The sequence below is a fragment of the Lactuca serriola genome, chromosome 2, assembly GCF_051521515.1.
Source record: "Lactuca serriola cultivar US96UC23 chromosome 2, Lser_US96UC23_V15, whole genome shotgun sequence".
NCBI classification, from domain to species: domain Eukaryota; kingdom Viridiplantae; phylum Streptophyta; class Magnoliopsida; order Asterales; family Asteraceae; genus Lactuca; species Lactuca serriola.
In genome coordinates, this window is record NC_136409.1 from 165237701 (window position 1) to 165253222 (window position 15522).

Here is a 15522-nt window from a genome sequence, read left to right on the forward strand (position 1 = left end):
AAAAATATGAAAACATTTTTGATTTTTTTTGGCTATTAACACTTGCCGTTATTATTTTATTTTCTTAACTGCTGCAAGTTGTCGCTAATTATTTATTGATTGGCAGAAAAATTGAACTTTTAAAGACTTACGACGTTGACTTAAGCAAGGGAGGGTGTTAGGTGTATATAAATCATAGCATGCATGTTCGAATAATCAATCTCAAGTCTTCTTTCACATTCATTCATTCATACGTAATAATCACTTGCTGACGCAGAGGTATTGTCATCAGTTGCACCAAATCCTCTGATTTTCTAGTCATGGCGTCAAGCAATTATTAGAGTTATAACTTTATAATCATCAATGTGCAGATGGCGCAAACAGGTGTGCAAGCCCCAATCGATGAGCATAAGTCCTTAACCCATGAGCAGCAGCAGGAAATCAGAATTTCGGTTGCTTCTCAAGGTCGCTCAAAACCTATTCCAGATCTACTTAATGGTAAATTCTGCTACCCATTTTACTCTTTACTTCATGTACTGCTATTTTACACCACATTTCATACAAAGAAGACGATTCCTTTGCACTAGTGACTGTATGCACTGGCATTGACTCTTATGTTGGAACAGGCCCTCAAGTTTACACACTTAACTGCGTGATTTTTCAGGAAAGAAAAATATAGGAAGAAAGAATGAGGTTTTGTGGGTTATCTCCTGCTACATTAATCAGAAAATAAAAGGCGTTAAATAGCCTGCACATGACAACCGAATTAAACAAAACAACCTAGAACCTAGCTACTACTCCTAGATAATAGGACGCATTCAATGACCAAGCATAACACGTTCATCTCCTAAATACTTAGTCAAATATCCCTTATTCAAACTAAAACCCTACACTTGATCCAACAACACAACTCGAGAACAATCAAGATTATCCAAACCCAACATCTTAATCATGGCGAAATTTAAAGAATATTAACAATATTGTCCCTGGATAAATAAATTTGTGCTAACTTTGAATTTGAATTATTTTAAAGGAACTAGTAAAGAGAACATCAAAATCGCTATCCCTCTATATGAAGCATCTATTAGAGGTGATTGGAATGCTGCTAAAGAGATTCTTGATGAAAGGCCAGAGTTGGTAAGGTATAGTGTCACTGGAAATAATGAAACAGCACTTCATGTTGCTGCATCGACAAAAAGCACCAAACAGGTTGAAGAGTTTGTGAAAAATCTAATGAGTAAGATGGAAAAGGAGGATCTGGAACTTAAAAATAACAGTTCCAACACTGCCCTCTGTTTAGCCGCTGCAGTTGGAAATATTAAAATGGTTGAGATTATGGTTAAAAAGAGCAGGGCCTTGGTGGCAACCACTGGTAGTGGAGGAATGACGCCATTATATATGGCTGCATTGTTTGGACATTATGAGGTGGTGAAGTATCTGTACAAAAATTCCGATAAGTTGTATGATGATTATTGGACACCTCAGAACCGTGGTTGGCTTCTTCAGAAATGTGTTGAGAATGATATGTTCGGTAAGCGTTCTAGCATGTAACTATTACACCTACATATTTTGTTTATTGATTAAATAGTAAATCGTACCAATTTGGATAACTGGCTAAATTTTAATCAAATTAATCAACCTCCAAATTACCTTGGTACACAAGGTTTAAGCGAAGGGATGAACAAAGAAACAGGGACAGACCAAGGGAAGTAACACAAATTATTTGGTATCCAAGGCTTTTATTGAAGTATTGAAATAGGAAACATAGTGCTCTTTTTTTGTTATTATCCATCTTCATGTTCAGATAAGTAATCAACATGATAAAAGTTTAAGATAGACGTAACGGGTAACAAACAACAAGCTACATCGCTAATTATTTTAAACACTTATAATAAATGGAAAGGAGTCATGCTTGAACCAAGCTCGGTCTAGACGATGGGCGATAATAGCTACCGCACATGGCCCATTGTTACAAGCTAGGGGTCCAAAATTTTCATGGGTTATGTAATATTGGTATATAATCATTAGCTTATTTTTAAGAAAAAAAATAAATAGTAGGAAATTCAAAGGCACGATACATTACTAGATATGGAAAGAAACAACAACATGCATATATTTATCGTTGTTAACTTATAAATAAGATGGGTAGGTGCAACCAAAATTGGGGAATATAAAATCGACAAATCATATAAGACAAACTATGAAGGCTCAAACAACAATATAAAGTAGAATAGTCGATTAGGTCGTATGGACTTCTAAGTATTAATGGTTAGAATTTATTGCATATACAATCTTATTAACTATCTTGCTACGAGCAAGCATTTGTAGATAAATTTTTTTTCTCAAATTTGAAAGTTATTTAAAAATTACTTAAGTCATCAATGTTACAAAAAATGTTAAATGGTTTGACTATTTTATGTATATATAAAGATATGCTATTTATGTATATATAAATATATGCAAGAGAAGATTGATCTTAATATTATCATTAATAATTTTGTATTTAAAAAAAAGTATAAGAAGTTTTCTTTCTTTAAATTAATGGATTTTTATAAATTGTTTGACTACATTTGTGTATTTGATACTATTATCATGATTTTGCATCTAAAAATACTAGATTTTTTTTTTAATTAGTGGATCTTTATAAATTGGTTGGTTATACTTATGTATTGAAGGGGCCCATTTATTTTCTCTCACTCACAGCCAAAAATATGTTTGGACCGGGCACGGATTCAACACAGTTACTGCTTAAAAACTTTCCAAACATACCCTTATGCCTAAAAAGCCCTTATTCTGAATTATACCAACATTTTCCCTAATTTAGTATCTGTCACCTTCTTTACTCCCAACAAATCCCTAATTTGGCTCGGACGTCATTCCAACTAAACGTTCATCCTATACTTGGTTCAAAATAATTCTATACATAGGTTATGTAATTTTTTACGTCATGAATCCAGAGAAACGACCTATGCATGCTCACTCGGTCACCATTATTATGCTAATACATAGTCTTAAAATGTAGTATACTTCACAAAGTACTCAATGTACACCATTCTTGCATTGAAATTTAGTAGTACCTTTCCCTTTGGCCTTGTGAGTTGTTGGTGTTCTCATTGTAGTTCTTTTGAGAGTATCTTGATTACTCTTGATTTTGCTTCTTACATCTTTCATACCATTCTTGGTGTGTAAGAAGCAGCTTCTTTAGCTTCTTTTTTCAACCTGACATTGGCCTCGAATTATCTCCTCGCGAGCTTTCAATCTCCCAACGACCTCTTCAACTATCATGGTGTCTAGATCTACAAACTGCTCAATGGTTGAAGCAATATCTAAGAATCTAGACAGTACTGCCCCTAGTATTTCTTGGCAATGTTAGCCTCTTCCATCATGTCTCCTAAGGTTCGAATACTACTTACTATGTTGCTGATCTCTGTAGAGAAACTCATCCTGTCTCTTTTTGTCTCTTTTTCCTTCATCTTTAAGATCTCAAACTCTGTCTTACACAATCAATACCTATGTATACAACTTTAAGTGTGTCCTAAGCTTCCTTTGTTGTCTACTTATCCGCCAACAACAACAAAATATCTTCAGGGATAGCCTGGTAGATGACATCCCTTTCCATCTTATCCTTCTTGACATTCACGACATTTTGAGTGTTCTTTGCTCATTTTCTTGTCTTGATTAGCATAAAAACCCTCATGTTGATGTCCCAAGTAGCATAGTTACTTATTGTTAACATTGGGTAATGGAGCAAGAAAGGTTCGTCTTTCTTTTGGCTTTCCATGTTGAGGTTGTACTATTTATTTTATAAACCTGGTTAGCTCTGATACCAAATGTCATCAAATCAACCTGCAAATTACCTTGGTGCACAAGGTTTAGGCATTTAACATGAAGAACAAAAGCAAACAAGGGGAAAATATAGGAGAACAGTGGATGGAAAACAAATACTCCTTCCATCCCAAAATTATTGTCCACAAACAAAAAACACATAGATTAAAAGAACATTAATTATCACTAACTTTGTGGAATGAAATGACAGTCTTGCCTTTTTTGTTGCACTTAATTTTATGATAGTTGCATTTAATTTATAGTAGTTTAACTAATAATTAAGGGTATTTTGACAAAATGAATATTCATTTTTAGAAGTAGGCTATTATTTTGGTACAAACTAAAAAAGAAACATAGACCATTAATATGGGACAAGGGAGTAACTTGGTATGCAAGGTTTTTATTGATAAATTGCAAGTAAAAACTTATGTAAAACCTTAAACAAATTACCCTATTTATACTAAATGGAAAGGAGTCCTGCTTCAACACAATTACCTGGAAATATGCAAAGTTTCCAAAAATAACTAAACGCCCAAAATCTCTTTTTCTGAATTGTACCAACAGAAATTAGTTGGTAGACATCATTCTTGTTTTGTTGGTGATTATTGTTGCTTTGGCAATAGTAATTTTCCCTCACATAGTGATTGTTAAATCTCTTTTAGATATCGCACTGGACATACTGCGAGAGCACGAAGAACTTAGTAGCAGTGGGATTGTACTTGCAGCTTTGGCTCGAAAGACTAATGCATTTGCTGAAATAAAATCTAATATCATAATTAGAACCATAAAATGGGGTAAGCATCTCTACTCCTTGATGCGGATTATATCCATATCCGATTATTATCATCCATCAATTTTTACTGTTAAATATCTGGCATATATCCTCAAGTTTGCTTCTTTTCTGGTTGCTTTGAATTTTACAGTCATTTTCCCTAAGATGCAAGCTCGTGAAAAGGAAAATAAAGCAAAAGCATTGGAGATACTAAAAACCATTTGGCGCTATATTGCTGAGAAGCCTAGGGAAGAAATTGATATCATACTCAGAGGCCCCCCTGATCCCCCCGTTAAACGATATGAAAAACCAGCTTTTGACAAGATAGATGAAGCTCTCCAATTACTAAAACTCATTTCTGATAATGTTGTCAATATACCTGTTGAAATCCGCAACATAATCAAAGGACCTGCTGCAAGAACTATTGAAGGTCTATCGGGAAATGTACGTAAAAAGTATTCTTCTCGAGTACTATTTATTGCCACAGAGGTGGGCAATACTAGATTCGTAATTGAGCTCATGCGTCTATATCCTGATCTAGCATGGAAAGTAAATGATAACAATCAAAGTATATTCCACGTTGCTGCCAGACATCGTCAAGCGGATATCTACAACCTATTGCATGAGATAGGCTTAAATAAGGATATGATTACTCCTCTCAAAGATCCAAATGAGGACAATATGTTGCATTTGGTTGCGAGGAGTGTGGAGAGAAAGCGACTTGAGGATGTGTCTGGAGGTGCTTTCCAGATGCAACGTGAGCTACTATGGTTCAAGGTACATATTCCTCCCCACACTTCAAGGCTTATATAACTTTCTTTGATGTAAAATTAGTTGTTAGAGGCTCTTGTAGCAAGGAATTTAAGATACAAATGATTGATTTTTGTTTGAAATTACTTGTTCTCATGCATGGCTAACTTTGGGGGCTATGAATTTTTCTCACCTTTTATGATATAAATTCATTATTAATGTTTTATTAATTATGGTGGTGCCATGCATGGGCTTCATGTGAGTAAACTATTTTACTTTTTTATATCCAGCGTATGTTGTTAAGGGGATAATCAGCTATAAACATGTGTTCTTTGCGATTGGCATGCATAGTTGACACCTCAATCGAATTGATCTACTCGATTTATAATTTTATTTATGTTGTACGTAGGAAGTAGAGAAGATGATCCTACCTTCTTATCGGGAACGGAAGAACAAAGATGGACTAACACCACGCGAGTTATTCACCAAGGAGCACCAAGATCTAGTTGTAAAAGGTGAGGAATGGATGAAAGGAACAGCTAGTCAATGTATGGTGGTAGCGGCGCTTATTGCCACCATTGTATTTGCTGCAGCTTTTACAGTTCCGGGTGGATACGATCAGACCGATGGTATCCCTTTCTTCCGCAGAAACGTAAGCTTTTTGATTTTCGTGGTGGCAGATGCCATATCTTTGTTCTCATCATCTGCTTCAATACTCACATTCTTATCCATTCTCACTTCTCGTTATGCGGAAGATGATTTCTTGGAATCATTACCTAGAAAATTGATGTTGGGTCTAGCAACACTTTACATCTCAATAACAACCATGATGATTTCTTTTAGTGTTACCTTCTTTGTGCTATACCGTCAACATCTTAAATGGATACCAATCCTTGTCACCGTGATTGCTACCATGCCAGTCCTCCTGTTCGGTGCGTTGCAATATCGTCTCTTAAAAGACGTAATTCACTCCACATATGGTTCTAGCTACGTCTTTCGGTCCAATAATCATCTTTACAATGAAAAATCTAATTGTAACCATTGTTGTTTTCCATTTCGGATCCCTTTCATTTCAGGATGTACTTCGAAACTATTAAAATTGTTGTAAGATTAACAATTCTAAAGAATTGTAATATAATTCAATATTTGTTATAATAATGGTTTTGTTTGATTCTATTATAAGACGACATAAAAACGTGACATTTAATGCTTTTGGTTTCGGAAGGCAGTTCGAGCCGGAGGCTTGTGGTTAGGAAGACAAAAAAAAAGTATATTGACTCTTTACATTCTTAAATAAATCCTCTTTAATCAAATAAATAAATCCCCCTCACAGTCCCACGACTTGATTTACATTTACCGTCCCATATAAAGGTGCACTTCCCTGGTATTTTATACCAACGAGGAATGTGCCCATGTTTATTTCATGGCTTCTCACACACCTGTGAGACATGCAATATATTCATCTGCATGTGACTCCAACAGTTGTAATTCATCCAATTGACACCATAATGTATGTACACTATTGGGCATCAATTTCAACAAGAATCCAAGATTTAATACCTATATTTCAGCTAAATTCATTAGCTGTAACCACTAACCAGGGCTCTTGATTTAAACATGCGTACAATTATTTAGCGATGAGGAGAATCCCTTAAGCTGCAGGCCATCGAAATTATGGTTGCTTCACACGATCATCAAAACCTTGTCCAGATCGAATTGATGGTAACTTCGGTTTAACATTTTACCCATTTAATTATTGATGGTAACTTCTGTTTGCTATTTTACTCATTTATTTGTTACATGCAATGGCGTATCTGCCCTTCTGCAGTCAAGGGGGTTGCACATTGACCATTGACCAGAAGTCAACTAGCAGAGTCGCTATGTCTGTTATTCTGTTAAATATATGTTATATATCCCCCTGTAATGGTAACGGGGCGCGTTTGAGTCGGGACAGCCAATCCAATTCCCAACGGATATCTTATTGGGAGCCCCGTCGGGGATAAATCTTTCCTGAAACCCAATTTCGATAGCTAACCAATACTGTAAAAATAAGTTAAAGAAACAAAATATTATTGGTTAAAAACAATTTAAACTTAGTTTAAACCCGGTACGAAGAACAATACTTAAAAGAGCTTTGTGTGTGCATTCCAACAATGTGTCAAGCATCCTTTTTATAGTGATCTCCCTCTCCCTTTGTTTCTTTAATGAGGCGATGATGCACATAGGAATGAGAAAGAAATTTTTGGATAATGGTGGGAGTGGGACAAAGTATTTTCACGAGGGGACCAACAATCCGGTAGAAGTTTATTTTGGTAGTAGTTAAAAAAAAAAATTTGTATATTTTTTTGAAGAACAGAACAAATGTATCATTAGATGAATAGAAAATATCATTGATTCAAAAACAAATTCCCTAAAAAACACATCAATGATTTATTTTTCCGTGATTTTGTTGATATTCATTAAAATTGTCATTAAAATAAATTTTTTCTTAATTTACTAAAAAATAAATAATAAAGATGTTTTTTTGAGAATTTTTTCTTCTAAATCATTTTACTTTTGAATCATCTCATGATTCATTTTGTTTGTTTATTAAAAAAATATGTATATAAAAAATTTCTTACATTCTTAACAAAAATTTTCTTCTTACTTGATCTTGCTTATATATATATATATATATATATATATATATATATATATATATATATATATATATATATATATATATATATATATATATATATATATATATATATATACAAATTTGCAAAAATGGTCCATATGCTATGCATTTTTTCTGAGGTTTAATCCAAACTTCAATTTTTTTGGCTTTATAATCCTTTTGAGCTAGTTTCATTATGTTTTTTGTCCCTTTGAATAGTAAAATGACTGTAATACCCTCGTGGTATTTATTTTCCAATTTTCTTCCATTTCTTTTTAAATCTAATACTCATTTATTTATTTTAATAATTAATAAAATAAAAAGGGGCCACACACACACACTCTCTCTCTCTCTCTCTCTCTCTCTCTCTCTCTCTCTCTCTCTCTCTCTCTCTCTCTCTCTCTCTCAACTTCAACAAAAAGGTAAATCACTCATTCTCTCTCACACCATCATCATGACCAAAATCGACTCCCTCCGTCGATGACAACAACACAAACATAAGAAACACTAGTTTTCGATGACCAAGAAGATCACGACTTAGAATCTTCATTCCCTTCGTACACTCGGACTCTTCCTCCCCTTTCGCAATCCAACACGGCCGTCTCAAAATGAGACATTTTCTCCTCCTCAATCTTCCATCCCAACTTAATCCCTTGGTCAAGAAATGTGGTTTGGTTTCAAGAAAGACGCTAGAGACATGAGGGAAATTTCGGCGATTGATGTCTACAAAGGCTTGTTGGGGGATAAAGCTCAATTAAGCATATACGATCCACATGTAGATTTCTTCTAAAAACCCTAAAGCATCTCCTCTTCGATCTCAAAATCAAAACCATAAACCATTTCTTACCCGATTAATCCCTTCTGAAAATCCTAAAGCACTTTTATACCATCATTAGGTGAATTCCGTGACCCATAATATTGGTGGTGGCACATTCATGATGGCCTAATTCACAGTGGAGTTTCACAACATCATCACAATCACGACGGTAACCTTTTCATTGACCCATCATCATCTTTATCATAAAGAAAATGGAATCCCAGATTTTCGGATGCGGGTTTGATCGGGAAAGGAAATGGCAGAGTAGGAGGAATGTGATCAGGGTAAGGATGGTAAGAGTTTCAACTGGAATGGAATCCCTTCACTCTCTTTTCTCAATAATAGATTGAGCTCTCATTTATTTTTATATTTCCTGAATAACACCAGGTTCAGTCCTCCGTCTCTAATCAATCGTAATCCTTCCTTCTTTTCGAATTTTATGTTGCGGATTTATTAGTTCAAGGTCAGATTTAATGTTGTAGATGTAGACGATGGACCTTGATTCAAGATTTGTGTGTAAGATTGGTTACCGATGGTAGTGGATATACAAATGGTTGTCGGCGGTGGTAGATATGACGTTAGTCGGAGGTGGTGTGTAAGAACACAATCACAAAATGTAGGGTATGATGGTTGATTCAAGGCTTTCCGGTTTCCACATTCCGAGAGAGAGAGAGAGAGAGAGAGAGAGAGAGAGAGAGAGAGAGAGAAATAGAAGGTGGGCCCTCTCTTTATTTATTAATTATTAAAATAGATAAGTATATATTAAATTAAAAAAATGAAAGAAAAATGAAAAATAAACACATGAGGGGTATTACAGTCATTTCAGTTTACCGAGGAACCAAGTTTACCGAGGAACCAAGTATGTATCGAAACTATACTAAAAGAACCACCAATCCAAAAAAGTCGAGGTTTAAACCAAAACTCAGAAGAATACATACTACAGGGACTATATATATATATATATGGAAAAGTGATTATACGTAACAATCTCATATAAGCTTACGTACCTAATTTTAATATTACGTCGTTTTTAGCCAAAAAAAAAAAAAAAAAAAAAAAACAAAACAAGTTTCCTTTTATTTTTTGTTTTACGCCTTGAGTTCACGTTTCTCGCTTCTTCTTCCTCAAGACGTAGAGACTTACGAGCATGAGAGATAAATCGCCGGTTTTCGCCCCTTATATCATCAGAAATTGTGTGCCAAATTGTTCTCATTTTTCAGGTAAGAATAATCCCAGAGAAAATCACGTCACGGTGGAGAATATCTTAGAACTCGAAGTCACAAACCAATCGTCAAAACAAACCAGGTTAATCTAATTCGAGTTGCAGCAGTAAGCAATGACGTTTAATGCAGTATAGTAGAAGAAGCTTGGACGACGGGTAGGGTAGAAGAAACCGAGGCGAATTAAACATTTTTCAACCTGAATCGCATGTGAAATTCCTACTCCATCTATTCGATTTTCTAAAACCTAAGTGGTAACAGATTTTATTTGAAATTCCTTGCCAATTTGACATTTTTTTGGTATTTGCAATTGACTTTGTAATTTGCCATCCCTCTTACATATTTAGGTGGTCAAAATTTGGGTTAAATTGTGTTAATGAGAATTGTTCAATTCAACTAAGTTTTCAATGCCTATCAAGGTGTTTGATGAAATGTCGGTTAGGTATTTTTGACCAATGGTTGCTCAACGACCATATACATGGACTGTTATTTCAGTGGCTTTAATTTATGTTAATCTACGGAGGTGAAGATGATGTTCTTCAACCTTTTCTTCCCTTTTCTTCTCGTCTTGTAGCCATAGACTACATTGTTTGTGATGAGAGTGATTCTTTGTCAGTAGCAACAATGGGAACATGCCAAAAAGCCTTGTGTAAGGTATTTTATTTAACTCTATTTCAATTGTATCATATTCCAACGTTGTGTATTTATTTATTTGTTTGTTTAAAGGAGATACACAGGACATAAAAGAACGATTAGACTAAATGCAAAGATGTTTGAGTGCTTTATTCTTGCAAAGAGAGAAGTTGTCATGGGCTAGTTTCTCAAGTAAAGTGAAATCGGCTCAAAGGGGATTCATCCGGGACCGGAATGGCAGGTTAATGTGGTGGTTCATGTGAGACGGCCTAATTTTGTGAGACCGTGAGACGCAATCGTAGCCACTCATTTACTAGATAAAATAACATTTTTAAAATGCAAAATAATTGAAAATTTTCAAAAAAAAAATTCAAATATTATTTTCGGAATTTATATTTTCCAAAAAAAATAAAAAAAATACATTTTTTACATATTCTAGTAGAATATTAAAATATTTTATATATCTGACAAATCTAGTAGAATATTCTAATATTCTAAAAATCACATTAGAATATTTACAGTGTAATATTCAATTAGAATATTTCATGTATTTAAAAAAAACGGTAAATTTCTTTTTTATTTTTTTTATTATTTATTATTCTTTTTAGGTAATTAAAGTTCCGAAAATAATAATTAAAAAAAAAAGAATTTTTGGATTTTTCCTTTTATTTTGTATTTTAAAATTATTTTTAGATTTGGTCTCACGGTCTCACAAAATTAGTATGGTTTCAAATGAACCTGAATATATATATATATATATATATATATATATATATATATATATATATATATATATATAGAGAGAGAGAGAGAGAGAGAGAGAGTACATTACAATTTGGTCCCTATGGTTTGATCAAATTCGCACTCTCAGTCAAACCTTTAAAAATTTGACAAGATGTATCATTGTGGTTTAAATAAATTGTATTGCACATCTTTAGTCCCTTTAAAAAGACTATTTTACCTTTACTTTTATAATTTTTTTCTGTATATATATATATATATATATATATATATATATATATATATATATATATATATATATATATATATATATATATATATATTATTCTTTAATTTTTTTATATTTTTTCGTTTACATTTTATTTTATTTATTTTATTTTTATTATTTAGATTTTAATATTTTTTTTGTATGGAAGCACTCTATAAGCTCATGGTGTTTCGTTGATTTTGCTACCTAATGTCTTCCTAGATTGTAGGGGTGTCGATTGGGTAAAATTTTCGGGCTTCGGGTAGAACGGATATTTTCTTAAAAAAATAATATCCGACCTATATTATAATTCGGGTTTTGGGGTTTTGGGTATTCGGGTTTGAGGTCGATTCGGGTAATTGTTGGGTATACCCGAAAATTTCTTAAGTGTCAATTTTTGATTTGTTTTTTTTACAATACTCGGTGCAATTAATAAGTATATATATATAATAACAATACAAGTCATTATAATATGTTATGTAATTTTTAAATCCATTCCAAATTTTGATAATAAAAGAAACTAAAAAGTTATGAATATGATTAGCATGCAATAATAAGTCTAAACACAACAAAAAGAAATCTAAACACAACCCAACTAAACAATAAAAGTCTAAACATAACAAAATAGTAAAATTAATAAGTCATAGCCCAATTCAAAACATAACCAAGTTTCAAATCACCTTCTAATGATTCTTAGTTTCACAAAAATATTCATCAATCTTGCATCTTCAAGTTGTCCATTCATTTCCATTCTAATTATATGTACCAACTTTTCCCAATCTTATATAAATAGTATAAGCATTAAAAGGACAAAACATAACAAGTCAAATTATTAAAAAGTATTAAAGATAAACAATTACATTTATCAATTTCTTGTAGGTTTTCCCAATCTTGTTCAAAATTGATGTTGTCACTTATACGATCCCGAAGCCAATTTTGTCACTTTAAGCATGCTTACCTCCCGAGTCATTTATTTTGAGTATTATTTAAAAAACAAATTCGGGTATTCGGATTTACCTGAAAATTAATATTCATACCTTAAACCCGACCTATATTATTATCAGGTTAACCTATTACCCGAATATCCATACCCGTTACCTGCTTTACCCGACTCATTTTACCTGAATTCGAAACGGGTCGGGTGGGTAGAACGAATTTCAGTTTTTTTCGACAAGCCTTGATAGTCTTTATTAAAGCTTTTCGTTTCAAAAAAAAAAATCATTTTATGAAAACATTTCGATCAAACAAGTTGATATGTATGTAATATTTCAGATTAGATTTAATTTGCTAAGAAAACAAGCATGTGCATTTGACTTGTCGATTCCACGAAATCCAATTAAAAAAGAGAAAATGACAAAAATAGCCATTTACACTAATTGCATTACAAAAATAGCCAAAAAAATCGAAATTACAAAAATGGCCACCCATTTCGCAGATGAGAAGGTCCTATCTGCGAAATGGGCTTCTCATCTGCGAAAGTACAAGTACCTAAAGCACAGTTGTGCTTTAGGTACTTGTACTTTCGCAGATGAGATTTTTTTTTTTAATACTTTTTCTATATAAATAGGGTTAATTTCGCAGATGGAATAGGTCCATCTGCGAAATCCTCTGAGCCTATCTGCGAAATGGTGTAATTTTTTTAATTTTTTTAATTTTTTTTTTTTTTTAAGTTTGACTATGAAATGAATTAGTTTGACTACGAAATCACGTTGTTATATAAAAACTTTTGTAGAAAAAATATCATTTTGGTTGTTATTTGTTTGTCTTGTAAAGAAATATTCTCTACAATTTGCTCAAAAAAGATTGAATATTTGGTTTGTCTTGTAACCGGTGGGAGATGGCAAGTTAATGGAACTAATCTGGAATACATATGTCCACAGGGAGGTATTTCTGAACTCGCTTTGATATTTTCTGAGTATATTAGTTATAGTGATTTTGTATCTTTGGTAAGAAGCAAAATTGGTTTGTTAGACAAATATAGAATTAGTCTTCGTTTCCACCATCCTGAATTAAATTATTATATAGCTATAGTTGAAGACGTGGATGTTAGAATGTTGATAAACGTAATCAAATGTAATGGAGGAAGGGCTGTGAAAGTGTTTGTGGTGGTTGATGAAGTTGAGGAGGTTAATGGGGGTGGTGAAATTGGAAACCAACTTGTTGGTAATTTATGCAGTTATAAAGGGAGCAACGATCCGATAGGTACTTTCAATACTCCTAGTGTACCTCAGTTTCACAGTGTTGCTGAAAATGTTAATGTTAGTTATTCACCTATTCACTATGTGGATCCCGAGAATTACAAGTCTGTTGGTGATGATGATGTTGGTACATATCTTAATCATGTGGGTGGTCGTTGTGATGATGTTGCCGAACAAGAAGTTAAACTTATGAATAGGCGTGTGGTAGATAAAACTAAAAAGAAAAAAAAATCAACAAAAAAATGAAAAAAATCATGTTTACGGGCATTATGTTGATGTTGGTGATGTATGTTTAGATATAACCGAGCTACAAAGTAATTCCGATAGAGATGAGTTGGGTGATGAAGTTAAAGCTAAGTATCCCGATAACCTTTTTCACGGTATGCCCCCTGTACCAGCATGACCAGTTGATATTAATGAAGATATCCCAACACAGATGGTAGACATTAATCTTCAAAAGATTCAATGTGAGAGTATATTTAAAAACAAAGAACTTTTAAAGCGGTGTATTGGTAAAAAAATGTCTTTGAGAAGGTTTCCAGACGAGGACAAGTAGATCCACCAAATCAAGGTATGAAGCTGTGTGTGTTTCGAAAAATTGTTCTTGGTTACTAAGAGCAAAAGCAATTAAAAATTCTGATGGACTTTTCCAAGTGAATAAATTTGTTGATGTACACACATGTTCTTCAACATTGTTGCAACCTAATCATCGACAAGCAAACAAATATGTTTTGGGTGAATATGTTGCTGATGTTTTGGCTGAAGACTATAGTAGAGTTTATCGGGGAAAAGAAATTGTTAATGATATGAATGCTCAATTGAATATCAATATCTCATACCATCAGGCATGGCGTGCGAAGCAATATGCATTGTTGTCGTTAAGGGGTACGAAAGAGGATTCTTTTACTAAACTTCCGGCGTATTGTCACAACTTGGCCAAACATAATCCGGGTACTGTCACACATATTAAAACAGATGCTGATGATCGCTTTGAGTTTTTGTACGTCGCACTCGGTTGCTCGGTTAGTATTATCATGTCCTAATTTTTTTTTAATATTTATTTTGGTGTATTTGAATAGATATACCATGTATTGTAGGTACGAACTTTTGTCAATTTTTGTAAGCCGACCCTAGTAGTAGATGGAGCTCACCTAAAGGGCGAGTTCAAAGGTACCATGCTACTTGCAGTTACTAAGGACGGACAAAATCAAATATTACCGGTTGCATATGGTATATGCAAAAATGAGTGTATTGATTTTTGGACATGGTTTTTTCAAAAACTACGTGATTGCATAGGAAATATGCAGGAGCTTACAATTATATCTGATAGGTCTCCATCTATAGCAACATCCGTTGCCAACATTTTTCCTCACGCTCATCATGGAATATGTGGTGTCCATTTGTATTTCAACATAGTATCTAGATTCGGCAAGAGTAAGACAGTTAAAGGAATTTTTTGGGAGGCGTGTAGGGCGTACACAGTTGATGCTTTTGATGTTGCCATGGATGTTATGAAAAAGACAAAAGAACCAGTATGGGAGTACTTAAAAAGTATAAATCCAGAAACCTGGTCAAGGGCACATTTTAAAGGGAACCGATACAATCTTATGTCGTCCAACAGTGCGGAGTCTATAAATGCATTATCTAGACACGCACGTAAGGTGCCAATACTTATGTTGAT

General features: G+C 33.5%; 1 protein-coding gene across 1 annotated transcript; it reads left to right on the forward strand.

The window, feature by feature from the left end:
• Positions 1 to 205: 205 nt before the first annotated feature.
• LOC145087270 (uncharacterized) lies at positions 206 to 6484 on the forward strand. The gene is made up of 6 exons (XM_079025200.1): positions 206 to 258; positions 351 to 477; positions 1013 to 1510; positions 4467 to 4598; positions 4728 to 5353; positions 5736 to 6484. The coding sequence occupies exons 2-6, from the start codon at positions 351 to 353 to the stop codon at positions 6432 to 6434; spliced, it is 2082 nt and encodes a 693-aa protein (XP_078881326.1). The 5' UTR covers positions 206 to 258; the 3' UTR covers positions 6435 to 6484.
• Positions 6485 to 15522: the final 9038 nt, after the last annotated feature.

Excerpts from the sequence above, each read along its gene's own strand:
- LOC145087270 (XM_079025200.1), top strand. The coding sequence starts at position 351 with ATGGCGCAAACAGGTGTGCAAGCCCCAATCGATGAGCATAAGTCCTTA. Across the intron at positions 478-1,012 it reads TATTCCAGATCTACTTAATG|GAACTAGTAAAGAGAACATC; the intron begins GTAAATTCTGCT and ends ATTATTTTAAAG. Across the intron at positions 5,354-5,735 it reads GTGAGCTACTATGGTTCAAG|GAAGTAGAGAAGATGATCCT; the intron begins GTACATATTCCT and ends TGTTGTACGTAG.